The sequence below is a fragment of the Carcharodon carcharias genome, chromosome 15 (assembly GCF_017639515.1).
Source record: "Carcharodon carcharias isolate sCarCar2 chromosome 15, sCarCar2.pri, whole genome shotgun sequence".
NCBI classification, from domain to species: domain Eukaryota; kingdom Metazoa; phylum Chordata; class Chondrichthyes; order Lamniformes; family Lamnidae; genus Carcharodon; species Carcharodon carcharias.
In genome coordinates, this window is record NC_054481.1 from 9931774 (window position 1) to 9956449 (window position 24676).

General features: G+C 43.3%; 1 protein-coding gene across 3 annotated transcripts in view; it reads right to left on the minus strand.

The window, feature by feature from the left end:
• cfap70 (cilia and flagella associated protein 70) overlaps nucleotides 1-21502 on the minus strand; it is an 83783-nt gene extending 62281 nt beyond the window's left edge. Inside the window, exons 1-9 of one of the 3 annotated variants that reach the window (XM_041206626.1) lie at nucleotides 21421-21502; nucleotides 18901-18980; nucleotides 14835-14974; nucleotides 13184-13367; nucleotides 11744-11842; nucleotides 11561-11640; nucleotides 9587-9763; nucleotides 7433-7606; nucleotides 6265-6359 (exon numbers count right to left, since the gene is read on the minus strand). In XM_041206626.1, the coding sequence (XP_041062560.1) occupies nucleotides 6265-6359; nucleotides 7433-7606; nucleotides 9587-9763; nucleotides 11561-11640; nucleotides 11744-11842; nucleotides 13184-13367; nucleotides 14835-14918 (893 nt within the window). In that variant the 5' untranslated portion in view covers nucleotides 14919-14974; nucleotides 18901-18980; nucleotides 21421-21502. Of the gene's footprint in view, nucleotides 1-6264; nucleotides 6360-7432; nucleotides 7610-9586; nucleotides 9764-11560; nucleotides 11641-11743; nucleotides 11843-13183; nucleotides 13368-14834; nucleotides 14975-18900; nucleotides 18981-21420 lie in introns of all 3 variants that reach the window. The other 2 variants (XM_041206624.1, XM_041206625.1) reach the window with 2 other exon arrangements.
• Between the last annotated feature and the right edge of the window lie 3174 nt (nucleotides 21503-24676).

Below are 24676 nucleotides of genomic sequence, written 5' to 3' on the forward strand. Positions count from 1 at the left end.
CATCCAACTCAATAGCCTGCTCCCGCTTTCTCCCCTCATCCTTTGATCCCTTTCGCCCAAAGAGCTATATCTAACTCCTTTTTGAAAACATACAATGTTTTGGCCTCAACTACTTTCTGTGGTAATGAATTCCACAGGCTCACCACTCTCTGGGTGAAGAAATTTCTCCTCATCTCAGTCCTAAATGGTCTACCCCGTATCTTCAGACTGTGGCCCCTGGCTCTGGACGCCCCCATCATCAGGAACATTGTTCCTGCATCTACCCTGTCTAGTTCTGGTAGAATTTTATAGGTTTCCATGAGATCCCCCTCATTCTTCTGAACTCCAGCGAATATAATCCTAAACGACTCAATCTCTCCTCATATGTCAGTCCTTCCATCCCAGGAGTCAGTCTGGTAAACCTTCGCTGCACTCCCTCTATAGAACATCCTTGCTCAGATAAGAAGACCAAAACTGGACATAATATTCAAAGTGTGGTCTCACCAAGGCCCTATATAATTGCAGCAAGACATCCCTGCTCCTGTCCTTGAATCCTCTCGCTATGAAGGCCAACATGCCATTTGCCTTCTTTACCATCTGCTGCACCTGCATGCTTACCTTCAGCGACTGGTGTACGAGGACACCCAGGTCTCGTTGCACATTCCACTCTCTCAATTTATAGCCAGTCAGATAATAATCAGCCTTCCTGCTTTTGCTACCAAAGTGGATAACCTCACATTTATCCACATTATACTGCATCCGCCATGCATTTGCCCACTCACTCAGCTTGTCCAAATCACACTGAAGCATCTCCGCATCTCCTCACAGCTCACCTTCCCACCCAGCTTTGTGTCATCTGCAAATTTGGAGACATTACATTTAGTTCCCTCATCTAAATCATTAATATATATTGTGAATAGCTGGGGTCACAACACCGATCCCTGCGATACCCCACCAGTCACTGCCTGCCATTCAGAAAAAGACCCGTTTACTCCTACACTTTGTTTCCTGTCTGCCAACCAGTTTTCTATCCATCTCAATAGACTACCCCCGTTTTTCTTTTTCTCCTCTTTCCCTCTTCTAACCTGTGAATAGCCAGCGCCAGAGTAGATGAACAGAACAGCGTCTTCCCCGTTCTAGTGACATAGCTCCAAAACAGTTTTTTCCAAACAACAGCCAAAGGTGTATGATTAAGATCCTCCAGCTGACAGAACAGCTGAAAAGAGACTATGACAGAGTAAGGAAGAAGTGAAACAGAGAGGTAGAAAGGAATGAGGAGAATAATGATCACAATATTAGGTTTGGACTACAGGAAAAGGACAAGGTATCGCCAAAGGTGAATATACTCAAGTGGGTGAGTTCAAAAAAAAAATCTTACCCAGGTAAGTTGGAAACAAAGGGTAGGATTATCCCTAAGATAAAAGCAAAAAACTGCAGGTGTTGGAAATTGAAAACAAAAACAAAAGTACCTGGAAAAACTCAGGTCTGGCAGCATCTGTGGAAGGGAGCACAATTAACGTTTCGAGTCCACATGACTCTTCAACAGAACTAAGGAAAAATAGAAAAGGGGTGAAATATAAGCCGATTTAAGTGGGGGGGGTGGGGTGGGACAAGAGAGCTGGATAGAGGGCCAGTGATCGGTGGAGATAACCAAAAGATGTCACAGACAAAAGGACAAAGAGGTGTTGAAGGTGGTGATATTATCTAAAGGAATGTGCTAATTAAGGGTAGAAAGCAGGACAAGCAAGGTACAGATAGCCCTAGTGGGGGTGGGGTGGGGTGAAGGAATCGAAAAAGGCTAAAAGGTAGAGATAAAACAATGGATGGAAATACATTTAAAAATAATGGAAATAGGTGGGAAAAGAAAAATCTATATAAATTATTGGAAAAAACAAAAAGGAGGGGGAAAGAACAGAAAGGGGATGGGGATGGAGGAGAGAGATCATGATCTAAAATTGTTGAACTCAATATTCAGTCTGGAAGGCTGTGAAGTGCCTATTTGGAAGATGAGGTGCTGTTCCTCCAGTTTGCGTTGAGCTTCAATGGAACAATGCAGCAAGCCAAGGACGTACATGTGGGCATGAGAGCAGGGTGGAGTGTTGAAATGGTAAGCGGCAGGGAGGTCTGGGTAATGCTTGCGGACAGAACGAAGGTGTTCTGCAAGGCAGTCACGCAGTCTGCGTTTGGTCTTTCCAATGTAGAGGAAGCTGCATTGGGAGCAACGAATGCAGTAGACTAAGTTGAGGGAAGTACAGGTGAAATGCTGCTTCACTTGAAAGGAGTGTTTGGGCCCTTGGACAGTGAGGCGAGGGGAAGTAAAGGGGCAGGTGTTGCATCTTCTGCAGTTGCATGGGAAGGTGCAGTAGGAGGGGGTTGAGGTCTAGGGGGTGATGGAGGAATGGACCAGGGTGTCACGGAGGGAACTATCCCTACGGAATGCCGCCAGGGGGCAGTGAAGGGAAGATGTGTTTGGTGGTGTCATCATGCTGGAGTTAAATTCCTGCAGGCTTCAGGACCCTGCCATCAGGCTGAAATGTTATCAGGAGTCCGCGCAGTGTGCAGAACCCTCACTCATCTATGGTCCTCCCTGAATTGACCAAAGTACAGGGTCATCATCTAAAGATTTTAAAAAAAAAACCCTCAACAGCCTGGCCACCACAGTGAGAGGGAAATCGCTCCACAGGGCGGACTTCAGCTGCAGCTGATGCCAGTCAGGCAGAGATAGCTTCTGAGCTTACCCGGATGCTGATGCCCCTTCCCCCAGTCTGCCATGAGAGACCTCCTCCAAGCAGGTGCCTTGTACCCCACCTTCTCTGGGGACCTGGAGGCCTTTGACAATGAACCTTTAATAAGTTGAATCAGCTACTGCCACTCACCAAAGGGTGGCCCTACTGCCCCTCCATCCCAAATGGTCTGGGGACGGGATGGAACCAGGGAACCAGCACACCGGCCAGCAGCATGAAATTCCGTGCCTACCTGGACCCAACACAGTCTAAATATTCATCCCAAGGCAAAACAGTAAATGTGCAATGGAAGGCCTTCAAGGAGGAAATAGTCCAAGAACAAACACATTTTTATGAGGGGGGGAGGAAAGGCATTGAAAGCTTAGAGTTCCCAGGCTGACTGAAAAAAAATTATGTTAAAATTAAACAAAAAAAATGGGAGGCTTATAAAAATGTCAGGTTCATAATACATGCAGAATGCAAAAAGCAAAGGGAACTATAAAGGACTTAAGGGGAAAAAGAGAGTGTATGAGAAAACATTAGGGGCTAACATAAAAGGGAATACTAAAGTCTATTATAAACACAAAGCGTGAAAGGATAGTCAAAAGGAAGGGTGGGGGTGATTTGAGCCAAAAAGGGAATCTTCTTATGAAAGCAGAGGATATGGCTGAAGTACAAAATAAATATTTTGCTTCTGTCTTCACAAAAGGATGTTGCCCATATCACAGTAAAGAAGGAGGAGGTAAGAAATTTGAAAATATATAGTTAAATGAAGCGCACAACTTGAAAGGGTGGTGGATGCAGATTCAACAGTAACTTTCAAAAGAGAATTGGACATATACTTGAAAAGGAAATATCTGCAGGCCGATGGGGAAAGACAAGGGAAATGGGACTAATTGGATAGCTCTTTCAAATTGGATAGTTCTTCCTGGGCATAATGGGACATATAGCCTCCTCTGTGCTCTATGCTTCTATAAGAAGAGAGACACATATAGAAGAAATGAAAGAGAGAAATGGGTGGAAGGGAACCTGAGATAAAGAGGAGAGTTAGAAATGATGAGCAGAGAGAAATAAGCAGAAAAAAATTACAGATAAAGAATGGAAGAGGGACAGAAGAAGAGATGGAATACAAATAAAAGGTGCGGGAGAAAGACATATAGAAGGGAAGGATCTTTTACCTCAGGCTTAAAAATATCCATAACTTTAGTTACAGGGGATGTAATCTTATTGAGGTGTCAGCTGATGAGCTGGCATAAGACCATGCTGCCTCTTTTTGAGAAGGCACCCCCAAACCACATGCCAATCAAGCAGTAGCAAGGCCAGCGGCAGGCCTTCCCTGGAATCAAGGTCCCAGCGGCAGAAGTCTTGCCTACCGAGTGCTGCTGGCCAATCAGAGACCAGCAGCTCTTGTGCACAGCAGTGGCACTGGGGAAGCTGTGGGTGCTGCCCGAAGGACAGGCACTGGAGTCCCAGGATCGCAGAGCGACTCAGGCTACAGGTAAGTAATGTAGGAAAGCGGGGTTTTGTGGGGTGGGGGTCACAGGGAGAGCGGTGCAGGGAGGTTGGCAGCAAGGGCAGGGGGTGGCACTCAGCGGCACCCCCTCCCTTCCAATGTCGATGTCCCTCGATCAGACATTGCGTGTCTTTGATCGAGGGAACCCTCTCTCCCCTGGAGGTGATCAGCTGGCCACACAGTTTTAACTATCAATGTATGCCACATGGTGACAGGCAGCCTGCAGCAGAGTTAATACCAGCCGCGGCGGGATGAGACCCTTTTAAATGATCATTAATTGGCCATTTAAGGATCTCAACTAGTGGTGAGGCAGGAAGGTCAACCACAGCTCTTCACACCCAGAATTTAATTCTGGCGGAGGTGGGAAAGTGACAGGGTTTTGGTAAGCCACCAGCCCGCCTAAGAAAATGTGCTTCCTGTTTCCAAGCTCACCACCAGCGAGAACACAAGATTCCAGCCAGAGACTCAAGAGGCTAAGAGCTCTTTACTCATTTCAACCATAAGATGATTTTGAATACTACTGTTCTGCTTGTGCATATTCTCAACAAGCTACAAAGAAACATGGATTTAAAGAGAGAGAATGATACAGAAAAATAAAAAATATTTTTGCTGTGCAGCTTCAGGTTCCAACAAAATTAAGTTTCCCAACTCCTGAAATACCAAGCTCAGGGTGGGAAATTGGGTTCCAAAACCTGGAACTTTGATAAAGAGAAATGATCTAGTCATCCAGACAGGACTCAAATTCCAGCCAGATCTCCAACAACAGAACTCAAGCTCCCATAATAAATAATTATACAAACATTCGAACAAAGAGCAGGAATAGGTCATTCAGCCCCTCGAGCCTGCTTCGCCATTCAATAAGATCGTGTCTGATGTAATTGTGGCCTCAACTCCACTTTCTTTCCTACCTCCTATACCCTTTGAGTCCCTTGTCAATTGAGAATCTATCTAAATCAACCTTAAAAATATTCAACAACCCTGCCTGCACCGCTTTCTGAGGAAGGGAGTTCTACAGGCTCACTATTGTAGGGTGTTGGATACTGTCTAAAGTCTTCATAGTCTTAAGGAGGTTAACTGTATGCATGTATTAACTACCTAACCATGTACATGTGTAAGTACAGGATTCAAGCTAGAAGTTGTTCCCATGCTTGCTTGTGCATACTGGCTCCAACATTAGACTGACCCATAGGTGCGGGACATGTATTCTCTTAAATCACTATGTGGGCGGTGATATACTCAGCCATTGTTAACCCTATATGTGCCAGACCCTTATACTACACTCATGACCCTCTGAGAGAAAAAAAAAATCCTCATTTCTGTCTTAAATGGGAGATCCCTTATTTTTAAACTATGCCCTAGTTCTAGTCTGTCCCACAAGGGGAAACATCCTATTTGCATCCACCCTGTCAAATCTCCTCAGGACCGTATATGTTTCAACAAAATCACCTCCCATTCTTCTGAACTCCAATGGATACAGGCACAACCTGTCCCACCTTTCCTCATTAGATAACCCCCTCATTCCAGGAATCAGTCGATTGAACATTCTCTGAAGTGTTTTTATGTATTTTTTTAATTTAATGGACTGTTAGACAGTAGAAACACAGATGAGAGAGAAAGAAAATTACAGCAGGCAGATGCTGATGTGTTTCTCTGTCCTCACAGAGTCTTCCGTGGAGGTTGTCAAAGGTCAAATGAAGAGAAGTTTGGAAGTCACAATTTCAGTAATTATATTAAACCTCTTCATTTTTAGAATAAATACACTTTGTAACATTTTTACACATCACCCTCAGAAAAGTACACCCTCCTGCACTACAGCTGTTCAATTTTCTACACCTTTGTGGCCTCTCTGAATGACAAGTAAAGGCAGTTTTGTTCTGTGAAATCAGATGAGATTCCATAAACTAATTTCCCACAGAATCTTAGGGTCAAGAGAGGCTTTTAACCCCATCAGTTTGGGCTGGATTCAATTCCACAGTCCAGAGACAAAAAAACAAAGACGCGCCTCAGTTCTTGATTATATTTAAATTAAAGTTGAGATACAATAGTTACCTCCTCAAAGCCTCAGGCTCCATAAAACAGCGTCTCTCTATGTTCCACATCACATGCTTCTTCTCATTTTCTGCCTCTCTTCTAAATGCCCAGTCCTGAATAATAATTGAGAGAAATAATCCCAGATTTATCTCTTCTTGTACATGGACTAAATCCCTACATCTAATAACATACGTACATACAGCCGCGACCAGCCATACTGTCCACACTTAATCTGAACAGCAGCCTATATCAGGCAAACCGCACTAGCCATTTCGAAGAATCATGCGGACTCGAAACTTTAACTGTGCTCCCTTCCACAGATGCTGCCAGACTTGCTGAGTTTTTCCAGTTATTTTTGTTTTTGTTTTCGATTTCCAGCATCCGCAGTTTTTTGTTTTTAACTGTACTAACCATTTGCTAACATCGTGTCAATTACAAAGGTGCTGCTTCAAGCATAACAAACAGTTCAAGCAGCTGCATGCACCTCGTTGAAGTGTGATTACCTGTCATTTCAGGCAACTCAGATTTTCAGTCAACACCTGGCTTCTGACTGCTGCTTACAAGCAAGCGACATAGATAAGACTTGTTTATTCTCCCTCCTCCAAATACTTTCCATCTACTCCCGTCACTTTCTTACCGACTTTTAAACGGTCCCTGCACGGGTGAGGGATGCTGTTTCCCTGCTGACAAACTGCCAGCAAAATTGCCTTTTATAAAATAACAAATTAAATTGGCTGTCTGCCTCAGTGCACTGGCAGCTGATCCGCTTCCCCTCGGAAGCTTACCCAGTAGCAGAAATGTGTCTGGGTGCTTTCATGACATGGTTGCGCCTTATTTTCCCACACCTCCCAGCCTGCCACCAGGGGCTAAGAAAATTTAGGCCTTATTTTCCAAGGAGTATGTAACCTTCTTAATCTTCTTACCAAAATGTACCACCTCACATTGAACGATATTGAAGTTAATTTGCCAACTAAACTCCCATTCTGCAAGTCTATTAATGCAGAATTCTTGTATTTTGTCAGTCTATTTACACACTAACTACAGCCCCCAATTTTGTGTTGTCTGCAAATTTTGAAATTACTGCACACTTTTGATTCCCAAGTCCAAATCGTTTAAGTAACTGGTAGACAACACTGGTACCCATCACTAATCCACAAGGAACACCAATTCACACTTTATGTCCTACCTCTTTATGATTTAGTTCCCCATCCTCATCTTCATAAGGACAACGCTCTATGAAGGAATCTGGAATATTCTGTGCTCCGATTGTAATGATGTTGCTTACTGGCCACCTCTTTGGTCTGATACTGGGCTCTTTGTCTGCTTTTAAAATCCCATTAGTAAACAACACACGAAGTTCCTTCTGAAATACAATCCAGTTAATGATCACGAAATAATGAGATTTGAGCTATTGTAAACTAGTTAACTACTTTGTTAAATTAGTGTATTTAGGAGCTTAACACGCTAAGAGGTCTTATGGGGCAATGGTAGTGTCCCTACCTCTGGGATAGAAGTTCTGGGTTCAAGTCCCACTCCAGGACTTGATGGCCATGAAAGATGCATCCATAACTTGGCCATATGTCAGCCTGTAACATTTAACATAACCTTCTCTCAGAGGGTCATGTGACTTTGGAACCCTCTGCCTCAACAGGTAGGAACTTAACACAAATGCATTGACTAGGGTACTAAATTATGCACAGAGGAGTTTCAGGTTTTAGTGAAAGTCACCACCAGAAAAGCAAACCAAATACAGAATAGAATCATAGAATGGTTACAGCACAGAGGCCATTTGGCCCATCATGACAATGCCAACTCTCTGCAAAAGCTACTCAGCTAGTTCCACTTCCCCTGAATTTCCCTACAGCTCTGCAAATTTTTTCTCCTCAGATAATTATCAGATCCCCTTTGGAAGCCACGATTGACTCTGCTTCCACCACACTCTCAAGCAGTCCATTCCAGATCCTAATCACTCACTGCGAAAAAAAGTTTTTCTTCATCTCAGTTTTGATTCTTTTGTCATTTACATTAAATCAGTGTCCCCTGGTTCTCAGCCCTTCTGCCAATGGAAAGAGTTTCTCCCTATCTACCCTGCTTAGAGACCTCAGGATTTTTAATACCTCTATTAAATTTCCTCTCAACCTTCTCTTTTCTAAGGAGAATTGCCCCTGCTTCTCCAATCTATCCACATAACTGAAGTCCCTTATCCCTGGAATGATTCTTGCAAATCTTTTCTGCACCCTCTCTAATGCCTTCAGTCCTTCCTAAAATGCGGTGCCCAGAATTGGACACAATATTCCAACTGAGATCAAGTCAATGCTTTATAAAATGTAACTTCCTTGCTTTTGTACTCCATGCCTTTATTTGTAAAGCTCAGGGTCTCATATGCCTTATTGACTTCTTTCTCAACCTGCCCTGCCGCCTCAATGATTTGCGCACAGATACCCACAGGTCCTTCTGCTCCTGCACCTCCTTATTCTTTGTTCCTCATTCGTTCAATCAAAATATATCACTTCACATTATTCTCCACCAATAAAATCTCCATAAAACATCATATCTTAAAGTTTGCAGCAGTAGAGAAAAGGTAGGGGTGGAGGTGTGTGATGTTACACAAGAAAAGCAGAAATGGGAAGTAAGCTAAACTGAGCATCAAGCAGTAGACTAAGCTTCCGTTTTATCTTCAAATTTAGTCTGGAAGTCTCCTGCTGTGACCAAGTTCCGAGCAGATTAGTTGCTTCAGGAGTCTGGTGTCAGGCATACGAATGACATGTCCTGCCCAATGGAGTGATTAGCGCTCCGATGCTGATCATGTTGGCTTGGGAGAAGGCGCTGCTTTTGGAACATCTTTCGCCCCCAGATTTGGAGGATCTTGTGAAGGCACCATTGATGGTACTTCACCAGTGCTTTGAGGTACCTGCCATGAGTTGTCCAAGTGTCCAAGGCATATAAGAGTGTATGGATCACTGATGCCTGGTAAACCATGATTTAGTCCAAAACTAGGGATCATGAATATAAGATCGTCATAAATAAATCTGTTAAAGAATTCAGGAGAAACTTCTTTAGCCAGGGAGTGGTAAGAAAATAGAATGCACTACATCATGGAGTGTTCAGGCGAGTAGCATAGATGCAGTCAATGGGCAGCTAGGTAAGTGTGAAGAAGAAAGGAATAGAAAGATACGTTGGTAGGATGAGGGTGTGGTAAGATGGAAGAAAGTTCATGCGAAGGGCAAACACTGGCATAGAGCTGGAGGGGCTGAATGGTCTGTTTCTGTGTTATAATAGTCTATATAAGGAAGCCTGATATGGCTGGTATATTCGGAAAGTAATGGGTTCCTTTACTTACTGAAATGGATGTTGGTAGAAACAGAGAAACTACATAGTTAAATTGTGGCGCAGCCAGGGCCCAGCTCTCAGGTACTGAGTAGGCACACTCTGTTGTGATCCTGAGGAGATTGGACTCTTCTAACTGGGCTTCAGAAAGCAAGGGTTCTGGGACAGACACAGCAATATCCACCAGACACTGTATATAAAACACAAAAATGCAAGGCATAAATAGTACAAAATTATACAGCTAATAACACACGTTTTAGTTTTACATATTTAACAAATTAATATTAATAAACAGCTCAATAGATTCTGATAATCTGGCTTCCAAGCAAGATGGTAGTGGCTTTATTTATTGCTCACTGGTAGAACAGGTTTTTTACATTGGTCTCTGCAGCCTCTTAAGATCCCCCTGAAGTTCTCCAGCCAAGATGGGCAGGCAATCTGTTAACAATTCTCTTCCGAAGCCTGAGAACACTATGAAGTCTATCTAAATTGCATAGGATGACATGTCCTCAAATTTGTTTCTCCTTTCCTCTGGGGAATTACCTCCCTCTCCCTGTAGAAGGGCTCAACTTCTTCCCCGTGACTAACACAAAGTGTTATATTCCAGAAAGCCAGTTGGTGAAGGACATAACTGGAGGCAATCTTCACACACCTTTATAAGCATTTGTTTGCACAGACACAGACTAAAAGCAAGCACCTCCAACCACAATTGCAGTCTGTGTTTATTTATTGGGGGCACCCATCTGCCCACCATCTGCTTACAATTAAATCCAATTAATATACAAGCAACACAATGATCTTTGTCAGCATCCCAATGAGCACCAACATCCTCCAACTTTGTGATGCAGGATGTTAATAATGCGTTGGCACATCGAAGCACCACTTGAATGTGTTTTCTTAACTCTGAGCATTTCTGCTACATAGGAAAACACACAAGATTTCAAATCTTACCCGTTAAAGAACTTTATTATTATGTAGGGCAAAGGAAGTAAATAGCTCCATCAAAGTTAACTACAAGCCAAGCCTTCTGTTTACAAAACAGCACCAATGTAAAAGGTATATACAGCTTGAGCAAATCAAAAATATCTTCCCACTTCAAAGTATAGTGGTTATGTCATTGAAGTAAAAACTTAGGGGCCCAGACAAATAATCCAAAGAATGGGAGTTCAAATCCCATTGTGACAGCTTAAATATTCAATTTCAGTTTGTATAAAACTGGTACCAGTGACAAGTGATCATGAAGCTGCTGGATTGCTGTACAAACTTAACTGGTTCACTAATGTCCTTACATAAAGATACCTGCCTTTCTCAACTGACCTGGATTATATGTGACTCCTGTCGCACACCAACATGGTTTACTCTGAAGTGGCCTGGCCGGTCAGTTGAACAAGGGCAACCAGGAATGAGTGATTTGTCAGCCTTACCAGCGACACTCAAATTTCAGGAATGAATAAGCAAAAAAAGACTTCAGGATGGATCGTGACTTTGTATTTTAGTATAAAACAAGTGATAACAAGTTGTCAGGCTATTTTATAGGGATGTAAAACGGGATGTCAACTTGCTTTTACACTATTGCACAAATTCAAGATCCACCCCATCGGGTGAAGGCAAGAGATTTTGTCAACTAAAACTGAAAATAAATTACAAAGTGAATAACGCTTGTCAACAGATCCTCAACACAAGGATAAGGCTATTCACCTCACAATCCAGGAAGCACAGGTTTGACATCTCAAACCTAGTTAAAGCCAATAGTCACAACTAATTACTTTTATTAGTTGTTGAGTGGTCACGAGGAAAATTACTATGCAGCAGGAGAAGAGATTGAAAATCAACAATACTTCTCAGTCACATCTGACACGTTGTGGCAAGTTCAATCCAGGGTGCAGGCTACACTCATAGATAAACTTGAAAATGTAACGGTGGGTAGAAAGAAGGATGATAAATCATATTAATGTTATCACAAACATAGGTCTATATTCATGATTACCTTTGTTTCCTCAGTAATATTTTGCTCCAAAGGATTTCCTAAAGGGTAGAGTGTCAAGGTCTTTGTGAATGTACATTCTCCTAAGAATAAGAGAATTTGTAACATTAGATTGGTGTGTCTCTTGTAAAGAGTTTAACTGAATAGTTAAGTGATGTCACATGAATTTCTGGTGATATCACACACCTTGAGCCAGAGGCAACAAGTCCACCGTGGCTTGGCCTAGTACAATAATCTTCTCATCTTTTTTTTTCTTCTCTTTAGGCAAAAGCTCAATTACTGTCACTATGGTTTCATAGAAAGGGAGAAATGTTTAAAAATAAGGCATTAACAATTCTCTAGGTACACTTCCACAATAGAACAGCAAAAAGATAACAGCTTTGAAATGACAAAAGCAACTTTAATCTCTCCATACCTCCTTCTAGGTTTGGTGTCAATTTTTGGAACATTGGAACATGTTCTATCTTTCAGATGTTTTATAAATTGTTGTTAATTAATTTACTGCAAAATGTTTCATTCAGGAGGTAAAATATTGGTTCAGGTATTGCAGTTGTAATGACGGTAAAACTGTCAGCATTCACTGTCATTAGTCTGTGAAACTGATAGCAACTTCAGGCATCTGCACATGTATAGTTAAACGTGGAAATGAAATGTTGCTGCAAATGATTCTCCACAGGATGCACTGTTGAAATCCTCGCAGATGGCAATCAATTAGAAATCACTGAACTGACATGAATGTCCGCTTTCTAACATTATTATTCTTAATGTAAGAATCCTCTAAAAAGTTTTGTTTTGTTTTGTTGAATGAGTGTAACTGGGTTTTTAACGGAATACTAATTCATAATTACTAATGAATAACATTGCTGGACCTGAAAAACTAATATTATATTTGTGGTATGTCAGGTTTTTTCCATTTCATGATAAATATCCTATAGATCTTTAAAATAATAAAAGTTATTATTTTTCTAAAATTTGTTTATGATAATTCAGTTTCGACCTTAATGCAATGTCTATATTCTAACCTTTACTTTGCTTCCTGTAAAATTTTAAAATGTGAATGATAGAACCTGCTTTCAAAAGAAAAAAATTTTGGATGTTTGAAATCTGAAATATAGACTGAAAATGCTGGAAATACTCAGAAGGTCAGGCAGCATCTGATGAGAGAGAATGAGAGTTAATGTTTCGTCAAAACAGCTGACCAAGATGCAGCATTGCGGTCGTGTTCAGAGAAAAATAAAGTCAGCTCTGAATGTATGGGAGATACTGTGTGAACATTCTTTCACACAGACTAGGACTGTTTCTCCTTCACCATATCTGCAATAATTAGAATTCCAGTTCCAGGTTAGGGTATTGCTGTGACTAAATTCTTGTCATCTGGTCCATACCATATTACTGCCTTTATGTATTTAATATTCCTAGGTACAAATTCAAGGGTATAATCATGCATAATTATTTATACATCAGTTTCATTATAACATATCCTGCAGTTCTCCCCTGAGGGGCAGAAGTGGAGCCATAGCTCAGTTCTAGAAAGGACCAACATTATTCATTCACATGAAGGTAAGGTGAGGAAAGAACTATATATGAATGCTTGTGATTCAATGGTTAAATAAAGCAGAAACTCACAAATTACAGGTTTATGCACCAGGTTGTCCAATCCTTGAATCCCATCCAATGTGCAGTCAAAACTGGTTGTGAAGTTGTACTCTATTTCATTTTCTGTCATCTGCAATTTCCCTGAGTCTCCAAGTTGGAAGTTATTATACTCCACACGGACATAGGTCACTGGATTATCTCCTTTACTCCCTTTCTGCAAGGAAAATGGAAAAGACGAGACATGACCCATACAATATTTTTTTTAAAATTGAGCCTCTGAAAGAAAGATTTGCACTTATACTTTTCATGACCACTGGGCATCTCAAAGCGCTTCACTGCCAATTAAGTATTTTTGAAGTGCAGTCACTGTTGTACTGTAGGAAATACAGCAGCCAACATGCACACAGTGAACTCCCACAAACAGCAGTGTGATAATGACCAGGTAATCTGTTTGTTTTTGTGTGATAAATATTGGCTAGGGTATCAGGGAAGCTCTCCTATTCCTCCTTAAATAGTGCAATGGGATCTTTTACACCCACCCAAGCAGGCAGATAGGGCTCTGGTTTAATATATCATCAAACATATGGCACCTCCAACAGTGCAACACTCCATCAGTACTGTACTGGAGTGTCAGGCTTGATTTTTGCACTCAAGCCCTGGAGTGGGACATGAACCCAGAACCTTGTGACTCGGAGGCGAGAATGCCACCCAGTGAAGTGAGCCACAGCTTACACAAAACCTCTGAATGCAACATAGTGTTTAAGTATTAATTATGAAGTATTGTAGCAATTGTTACACAAGTTAAAATTAAAGATAGCAGCTGGTTTTAGTACGCTCCTGCGCCCTTCTGACTTCATTACTCATTAAGCTACACTACACAGTAGTGAATGATTAACAGAGGAGTTAAGTAGTAGGATAATGCTGCAGTATCAAAAATGTGTTGGGGTACCAAATTTTTGTATCATGAACAAGGGATTCTGTAACTGCATCCAATAATTTCACAGACACTGAGTTCCTGCTCTCATCCATGCCACTGTACAGATGTGATGAGTTGGAGACAAGCATATATTTTCTCTTGGGATACTCTAATATACTTTTTAACCAGTATTTACATGAGTTTACTACCCAGCTGTCCAAGTAAGGGAGCGTTTTGAGCAAAGTGAACATGTGTGCCAGTTGTGATGGTATTCTCAACTTTGAATCAGAGGATTGTGGGTTCAGGTGTCACTCCTGGAGAAGAGCGCAAAAAAAGGCTCACCCCAGTACAGCACTGAGGGAGTGTTGCAGAGGTGCCATCTTTCGCATTAAATGTTAAACTGAGGCCCTGTCTGCCCTCTCTGTAAAGAATCCCATAGCACAATTTCAAACCAATATCACAACGACAGATTAACTGATTATTATTACGTTGCTGATTGTGGGAGCTTGCTGTATGCAAATTGGCTGCTGTATTTCCTACATTGCTGCAATAGCAGTATTTAATTGGCTGTTATGTGCTTTGGAATGTCATATTGTTGTGAAAGGTGTGATAGGAATGCAAGTCTTTCTTTTTCTTTATGAGGAATCAGCTCACAAATGCAGTCTCCTTTTGTTTAAGCTATAGTTACGCTGAGTGTAAAAGTGCCTTAAAGTGTCAAAATTATAAAAGCTCTGATTGCCTGAGAGGAAGAGTGAAGATACATACCAAGTTCCTGGCCTTCAGCACTGTGATGTGCACAGGCACTGCGTTGCGTGCTCTGAATTCAACCTCAGGGTTCTCCATGTGCATACCCAACTACTCCAGTATATCAGAGAATTATTTTACGGTAATGCAGAAACTGTTTTCTGAAAGAGAAAATAAAAAGAGAATCACTAATGGCAGACAACAGAACTCCAATGTGCACAATATTTCACACAATAAAAAGATTGAACTACACAATAGGTTAAAGCACAGTCCTTCCACCTAAATTTGAATCTGGTCCTAAACAACAAGTGAAATTAGTCTTACCTCTCTCCAAGTGCTACATAATATTAACTTTGTTCCTAATATTCCTGATGCCACAACAGAATTTGGCATTAAGCTCATTCAAAGCTTAAGTAAAGGTTAAAGCAAAAAGCAACATCCTGCAGATACTGGAAATCTGAAGCAAAAACAGAAAATGCTGGAAAAACTCAGCAGGTCTAACAGCATCTGTGGAGAGAAAAAAAAGAGTTAACGTTTAGAGTCCATATGACTCTTCTTCAGAGCTCTTCTTCTCTCCAACAGGATTTCTATTTGTCTCTTTTGCCCTGTTCACCTTCATTGCTTTCCATTTCCCTCCTGGTGTTTGACAAGGTGTTTACCAAAACTCACTCTCACAGCCATATTTCCTTCCCTCAGTCATAAAGGCTACTTGTGTGGTTCAATAGAGATCATAAAGATTAGAGGGTGATATCTGTTTGAAATCGTGCTAGGGGATTCTTTACAGAGAGGGCAGGCAGGGCCTCAGTTTAACATTTCATGCGAAAGATGGCACCTCTGCAAAACTCCTTCAGTGCTGTACTGGGGTGAGTCTTTTTTGTGCTCGTCTCCAGGGTGGCACCTGAACCCACAATCCTCTGATTCAAAGTTGAGAATACCATCACAACTGGCACACATGTTCACTTTGCTTTTAAAACTGGCTATTAAGGTACTTTTGGTAGGCTAGAGATAGATTTATTCAACAGACCATGCTTTGACTCATCATTTAGTGCTCAGTGCTGACACTGCTAAAATTTCAAAGGTATTCTACAAACGAGCACTAAAATGCTTCACTTTGATAAACAAAGTAGTATAATCATTAAGATAAAAACAAAAAAACTGTGGATGCTGGAAATCCAAAACAAAAACAGAATTACCTCAAAAAACTCAGCAGGCCTGGCAGCATCGGCGGAGAAGAAAAGATGAGGACTTGAAACGTCAACTCTTTTCTTCTCCGCCGACGCTGCCAGACCTGCTGAGTTTTTCCAGGTAATTCTGTTTTTGTTTAGTATAATCACTATATTAGTCATCCTAATCTACATTTGCAGATCACTAACAAAGTGTCTTCCTGCTCTATTGGGAAAGGTGCACAAAAATGTTGCCTAGAGTTGGTGGGGGGAATTCAGTAGCATTTTTTTGTAATTTATTCCCCGCCTCCATTCCTTGTCATAGTCTATACATTCCACTGCACTTAGCCCAAACAACAGATTGTAGATGTTCCTAGATCTCCAATAATCTAACTGTATAGCAGGAAATGTGCAAAAAAAAAAAAAAAAAAATTGGTCCTGGTTGACTAGCCTTCTATTTTGTTCGTTTTTAAATTGCGGAAAAAATCTTTACAAACAGGTTGATTACCTTTGCAATGTTAAATGTTTCATTCTTTTTCAGGACGATATTTGACCCAACACCTATCTATCTCCCAGTGTTCACCCATAAAATGGTCGGGGTTTGCTGGACTATTTTCTAAATGGGGAAAGAATTCAGAAATCTGGAGTGCAAAGGGATTTGGGAGTCCTAGTCCAGGATTCTCTTAAGGTTAACTTGCAGGTTGAGTCGGTAGTTAGGAAGGAAATGCAATGTTAGCATTTATTTCGCAAGGACTAGAATATAAAAGCAGGGATGTGCTGCTGAGGCTTTATAAGACTCTGGTCAGACCACATTTAGAATATTGTGAGCAATTTTGGGCCCTGTACCTCAGGAAGGATGTTCTGGCCCTGGAGAGAGTCCAGAAGAGGTTCACGAGAACCATCCCAGGAATGAAAGGCTTAACATATGAGGAACGTTTGAGGACTCTGGGTCTATACTCGATGGAGTTTAGAAGGATGAGGGGGGGATCTGATTGAAACTTACAGATTACTGAAAGGCCTGGATAGAGTGGACGTGGGGAAGATGTTTCCATTAGTAGGAGAGACTAGGACCCGAGGACACAGCCTCAGAGTAAAGGGAAGACCTTTTAGAACAGAGATGAGGAGAAACTTTCTTAGCCAGAGAGTGGTGAATCTATGGAATTCATTGCCACAGAAGGCTGTGGAGGCCAGGTCATTGAGTGTATTTAAGAACAAGATAGATAAATTCTTGATTGGTAAGGGTATCAAAGGTTACAGGGAGAATGGGGTTGAGAAACTTATCAGCCATGATTGAATGGCGGAGCAGACTCGATGGGCTGAAGGGCCTAATTTCTGCTCTTATGTCTTATGGTCTTATGGACTGGCCAGGTTGTCCCTGGGGAGATAGACCCTGTTCACCTTTACCTGGTCCCTTCCCAAAGTTTATCCCCGACCCTGTCTGACCCTTAGGCCGTCACTCTCCCTACCCACGGCTCAATTAATGCCCCATTACCGTCCAGGTTCTCCACTGCTGCCTCTGTGACCTCACTTTTAACTTCCATCCACCCTCCTCAGCTCCTGGTCCTTCTCGCCTGCAACGGCGCGTTCCCACTTGGCGTTCGCTTGTTGCCATGACGACGGCAGGAGCGGTGCCTTGACGTAACCCTGAGCGCGTGTGTGGCGGCCACTCAGCGAGCGGGAGCGGCGGGCGCAGCCAATGAGCGGGAGCGGCGGGCGCAGCCAATGGGATGCAGCATCAACCGCGTGCGGTGACAGGCGCAGCCAATGAACAGGCGCGGGTGGCAGGAACAGCCAATGAAAAAGAGCGACGAGTGCACCAATGAGCGGCAGCCGCACACGAAGCCAGTGAACGGAAGCGGAGTGCGCAGTCTCAGAATAGGCGGGAACGGCTTGGGTGAAAATTGGCTTGGTTTGGTTTTTTGAGGTTGTGTTTGGCGATCTGCCCGTTCTGGTTCCATTGGCAGAGCCCAACATTGTAAGTTTGAAATAAAGACAGAAAATGCTGGAAATACTCAGTAGCTCTGGCATCTGTGTAGAGAGACAAGGTTAACATTTCAGGTCAATGACCCTTTTTCAGGACTGAAGCAAGATGGAAATGTAATAGTTTTGTGCAAGTGAAAGGTGGGAGGAGAGGCAGGAGCAACAAAAGGGAAGATGGTATGCTGGAGAAGTTATATGACAAACGTATTCGTGGTACAAAAGGGAATGGTAATGGTTGTAGGGAAGAAACAAAAGATTTGGCCAGAATGGGTGTGAATGGCAGAATAATGGCAGGTGTCTCTGAAAGCAAAAACATGAAAAAAACAGACTAAGACCGGCACATGCAAAAAAGAAAGAAACAAAATGAGGGATAGAGTTTACAATCTGAAATTGTTGAACTCAAGTGTTGAGTCCAGAAGTCTATAGAGTGCCGAATTGAAAGCTGAGGTGCTATTCCTCAAGCTTGTGATGAGCTTTATTGAAACACTGCCAGGATGGAGATGTCTGGATGACAGCAAGGCGGAGAATTAAAATACGCAACCAGAAACTCGCAGTCATGCTTGCAGACTGAGCGGAGGTGTTCTGCAAAGTGGTCACCCAATCTGTATTTAGTCACCCCGGTGTAAAGGAAACTGCAATGTGAGCTGTGAATACAGGATACTATTACACTACACAGCATACGGTATAGTATAAGGGATACTATTCTACAGGATATCGATAGGATACTCAAGTGGGGAGAAATTTGGCAGATGGAGTATTATACAGGAAAATAGCAGGTTATCCACTTTGGGAAGAATAGAAAAGCAGAATCTTATTTAAATATAGTGAGGCTACAGAATGCTCCGGTACAGAGGGATCTGGGTATCCTTGTACATGAATCACAAAAAGTTTGCATGCAGGTATAGCAAGTAATAAGTGAAAAGGGTACCCAGTAGAGTGCATACCTCCACCACACTATGTTAATGTTACTACAATTACGCAGCTCTTCCTTGAGGCCTTTCCCTGTCTGGTTGATGGTTTGTATCTACAAAGTTGAAAGAAGAAATATTTTTATTAAGAGCTTCTATCTCACTGAGGAGGCTTTTGGCCATTCACATCCAACAACCTGTTCTATAAACTCTGCTCACATTTTGATAGCTATGAAAATCCATAACATTATAAACCAATCAAGAAAAAGAAAATTTGCATTATCCCCCAGTGTTAATAAATCCCTAAAAAATTCCAGAGTCTGGATCCAGATCTGCATCTTCACCAAAAACTAATCAATCTTCCCATGGGCTATACCCTATATGTGTACCAAGTTTTGTTCCTTTCACTAGTCTTTGAGATATATTGTTTACAGACTGACTAAGAAACGGGCGAAAACATGACCTCCACTCACTTTCATTATGGTCATAAAGTGCTTTAAGATGGCCAGTGGCTGTGAAAAGTATTGTAGTCAACGCAAGTCTTTTTTTCTCTCTAAAGCTTTCACATCCTTCCTAAAGTGCAGTGCCCAGAATTGGGCACAATACACCAGCTCAAGCAAAACCAGTGTTTTATAAAGGTTCATCATAACTTCCCTACTTTTGTTCTCTATGCTTCATTTATAGAACTCCGCATCCAGTACGCCTTTTTAAACACTCTTTCGATCTGCCCTGTCTATGTCCTCTTGAAGTCCATCACTATTTACCCCACAGTTTATTATTTCATTATAAAAAGCATGGATTCATACAGTGCCTTTCATGACCACGAGATGTCTCAAAGAGATTTACAGCCAATGAAGTACTTTTGAAGTGGAGTCACTGTTGTAATGTAAGAAACACAAAAGACAACTTGTGCTGTGCAAACTTCCACAAACAACGTGATAATGACCCATCTGTTTTTTTGTGATGTTGACTGAAAGATAAATATTGGGTGGGACACCAGGGAGCACTCCCCACCGCTTCTTCAAAATGGTGCCATGGGTTCTTTTACATCCACCTAGGCAGGCAGATGGAGCCTCAGTTTAACGTCTCATCCAAAAGACAATGCAGCACTCCCTCAGTACTGCACTACATTTCCCATTTAACAGTAAACAAAGTATGTTCTTTTGAGGAGTAACCAGTCTATAATCCACACCAATGCTGGGGCTACAATAAATAGAGTGACCAGAAGTCTTTGTTCTTCATTTAACGTCCCACTGTCCTGATAATTTACTCAAAACTTAAATGTCCTTGTTTTCAACTTTTCTCTTTTTGGACAATCTTTAAACTATACCAATGGGAACAAGGTGGCTGCAAGATACTATAAATTAGTGGTTGTGTGTGTGTGTGTGTGTGTGTGTGTGTGTGTGGGGGGGGGGGGGGGTGTGGAGGGTGGTTGTTGGTCACCCTAGGATGACTGACAGCTGATCCCAGGGAGACAGCCCCAGCCAGGTTTGAGCTCCAGGTGCTCTTGCAAGATTTGTCTGGGTTACCCTCCTGGATGTAGTGTTGACAGCATCGCTTAGCAACCATGAGCTCGTTGACAACAGAGGATGTGCAGCAAGAGGCACAGCTCCAGGTTAAACCCCTCAATGAGGAGGCTGGGGTATAACAACTCAGTACTACACTGACTTGGGGCACATGGGTGAACAACTCTCGTGAGCAAAGTAAAGGGACATTCTGGCAGGGGTCCCGTATGAGTGGGGGTGTGGCTGCTGCCAGAGCTATGAGAATGCACAAACAGGACAGCAGCTATTGATTATGCACGACATTTGAAGGACTGAGTTATGGGGAAAAACAGCATCCTGGCAGCATGTGACCTGGGACAGTGGTGGTTCGGCCTCAGCTGTAATATTGCGTTCAGTTTTGGACGCTGCACTTTAGGGTGTGAATGCATTGGAAAAGGCACAGAAAAGATACACGAGAATTGTTCCAGGGATGAGGAACTTCAGTTATGGAGAAGTTAGGACTGTCTTCCTTGAAGAAAAGAAGGCTGAGAGGAGGTTTGATAAGAGGTATTCAAAATCATGAGGTTTTTGGAAAGAGTCGACAGCGAGAAACTCTTCCCACTGGTGGTAGGATGGAGAACAAGAGGGCACAAATCTAAACTAATTGACAAGAGAGGCAATGGCGACACATGGAGAAACTTTTTCACGCAGCAAGTGTTTAGGGTTTTGGAACGAATTCCCTGGGGGTGCGGCGGAGGCAGGGTCAACTGAGGCACCCAAAAGGCAGATTAGACCGTTATCTGAAAAGGAAGAATGTGCAGGGTTACTGGGGGGGGACGGCACTATGGGAATTGCTCATTTTGGAGAGCCAGTGCATTGACGATGGGCCGAATGGCCCTCCCCCCACCTTCTGCGTCATCACTGTTTCAAACATTGGGGGTGGACCCCGTGAAATAAGGGCCGGTTGGTCACCCTGGAGGGGCAGAATCACACGGACTCCCCTTAATGTGAAACCCTATATTACTGGGAGCCTGGTGATGTGCGGGTTTTGCCTTTTTGAAAACGTGGTCACCTTCATAACAAACGTTTACGAGTCTCCAGTCATCACAACAAATTATTCCCCGTCCGTGTCCGTGGTTCCGGGCCTGTTGCCTAGTTACCGTGCAGCCCATGACGTGCGCAGTGATGTCACATCAGCGAGCCCGGACTCTCTCCCTGGATTTTCTTTTTAAAAGGAAAACTCACGCGACGTTATAAAATCCTATAAAACTGAGGGAATCGTGTTGATGCACCGCAAATGAATTTTGTCAAGATTTGGGGATAACGGTTTAACCGTCCGAGGGGAGGGGAGGGGGGGTCAAAGGCCATGGTGCGCAGTGGTTGCTGGGATGATGGCGGCCGGGACTGGCAGTAAGTGGCCGGGATCGGGATCGGGATCGGGATCGGGGATCGGGGATCGGGGATGATCTTCTCATACAGGAGTCCTGTCTCCTTGTGGGGGGTTGGGGGGTTCGAGGATAAGTGCTTGCCTGACGAGGGATGTCGGCGGGAAGGGAGTAGCTTGACTGGGACCCTTTTCTGTATCGATCACAATCACGTCCGTGGCTCTTAGAATATAAACAGCGGGCCAGTGAGCTGGATCGTTAACTCTGTTCCTTCCCTCCACCAGCAGGACGACCAACTCCGGCGGAGAAAAATAAGGGCGGTTTGTCATGGAGGCGTGGGGGGGGGGGGGGGGAGCTGTTAGGACCAGGGAGAGTGGTCGGGTGCTGCCGGGGAGGGGGCGTGGGGAGGTTGCTGCTGGAGCTGTCGGGAGGGGTGCGGGATGCGGCCAGAGCTTCCGGATCTGGCCGGGGGTGGGAGCCTTTGTGGAGTGCTGAAGCTGATGTGGGGGCTGGTTGTGGTGTTACTTGTTGGGTGGGGACGAAGTGAGGAGGGGAGGGGAGGGGAGGGGGGGTGGTGGTGCTGCTGGAACTGTTGGGGCTTTGGGTGCTGGGATACTGCTGGAGTTATCAGTTTGGGGGGGAGGGTCCGGGATTAGGTGTGTTGCTGGAGCTGTCCGGGGGGCGTGCGAGAGTAGGGGTGTTGCTGGAGCTGTCAGTGGGTTTAGGGGTATTGTGGGGGTAGGGGTGTTGCAGGAGCTGTCAGTGGGGTTGGGGGAATTGCGGGGGTAGGGGTGTTGCTGGAGCTGTCAGTGGGGTGCGGAGGTAGGGGTATTGCTGGAGCTGTCAGTGGGGTTGGGGGGGTTGCGGGGGTAGGGGTATTGCTGGAGCTGTCAGTGGGGTGCGGAGGTAGGGGTATTGCTGGAGCTGTCTGGGGTTGGGGGGGTTGCGGGGGTAGGGGTATTGCTGGAGCTGTCAGTGGGGTGCGGAGGTAGGGGTATTGCTGGAGCTGTCAGTGGGGTTGGGGGGTTGCAGGGGTAGGGGTGTTGCTGGAGCTGTCAGTGGGGTTTGGGGGGGGTGCAGGGGTAGGTGTGTTGCTGGAGCTGTCAGTGAGGTTGGGGGTTGTGGGTGTTGTTGGAGCTGTCAGTGGGGTTTGGTGGGGCATAGGGATGTTGTTGGAGTTGTTAGAGTGCACATTCAGGAAGAGAGCGGCTGCTGCACATGCACAAAACTTAGAGGTCTGAATGGCGGGATAAATAACGTGCAGCATGGGACAGTGGACTCAGATACCGGACCATCCCATGAAATGAGGGACAGTTGGTCAACCAGGTTACCAATCTTGCTGCGTATCCAACTTGTTTTGCTATTGCATAGTTAAGCAAATATTAATTGTAAATCTCCTTTTCCTGTTTGAACATAATTAGTGGGTAATTCTGCATCTGACTGTAATATGCCTAGCCTGGGCCCAGCTACTATGTACATAGGATTGAAAGCAGGATTTATAGGAAATAATGGTATAAAACTGAAATACTGAGTGTTAACGTTTAAGGTCATTAACTTGCTGAATATTTCGAGCATTTTCTGCTTTTATTTCAGATCCCAACCTTTGCAGCATTTTGCTTTTGCCCTCAGATTTTACATGTTCATTCCAGTATTATAGTGATAGTTGCTGCCCAGCAATTCAGATAGTGGTTAAAGAGTACGAGTCAATCTGTGATAATGGCCCAGATCTTCCAATGCCACTGGCAGCAACTCTTAAGATGTTTACCTCTATTGCACATCGGGATCCGTGCACGTGTGGTAATTGCCCGAGAAATTTAAAGTTCAGATGTGCAGGTTTGCACTGCATGGGTCCCTCCGAAAGTACCTCCGACACTGAGTTCGGTGTCAGAGATTCGGGCTTGTTGTGTGATGCTTATTTGGATACTTACTCTAGTATTGCCCAACTGTTAATTTCTTGCGTGAATCAGTGATTAACAGCACCCCATTGACTCTCACCCTACCCTGCACTCCAACATCGCCGTTTACGTGAATTTCTGGGCCATTGTATAATTCTTGGGATGTGGGCGCTGCTGATAAGACCGCAATCATTGCCCATTCCAGACAAAAGCTAAATATTTGTGGATGCTGGAAGTCTGAAATTGAAAACAAAAATTGCTGGAAATGTTCAGCAAGTCAGGCAGTATCTGCGGAGAGAACAGCAGAGTTAATGTTTCAGGTCTGTAATAAAGGATCGTTAACAACTTGAAATTTTAACTCTGTTTCTCTCCACAGGCCTGATCTGCTGAGTATTTTCAGAATTTTCTGTTTTCATTGTCCATCCCTTCTTGTCCTGAGAAGGTTTTAGTGGACACCTTCTTGGAACCATTGTAATTTTTTCTGTAGTGGCTTGGTGTCACTGAGTGGCTTGCTAGTGAACCAAGTTGTGTACCCTGCAGAGGCAAAATTGAGTAAGGACTTCAGATCATCTTCCTTGAAAGGCATTGGTGAACCAGTTTTTTTGTGTGTGGCAGGTGCAGTAATTGCTTTTGCTGATACCAGACCATGTATTAAAGTCATGTACTAATTACATGCTCAGTTAGAGGTCCAATTATGTCACCCTTATACCAGCATATTGCATCCAGATTGTGTTGTCACCCTTTAAGTTGTTGCACTCCTATAACTCGTGCTCTCAATCATATGTATGTCGTGGCTTGTCCAAGGCTAGGTGTATTACAGTCAGAAGCAGAGTAAAGTACACTTTATGTAATAATTATGATGAAGCAGGAAAAGGAAATACAGAAAGTCAGAGCATAAATCAAAAAGGACAGAAGTGGGGAAAAGAAATTGTGTAAGAATAGAATAATGGATAACATATAAGGGAATGTGGAAGTCTTTATAAGCATAAAGAGTAAAAGGACAGGTGAAGGTTGGGATCAAAAAAGAGAGAATCTTGTGGAGGCAGAG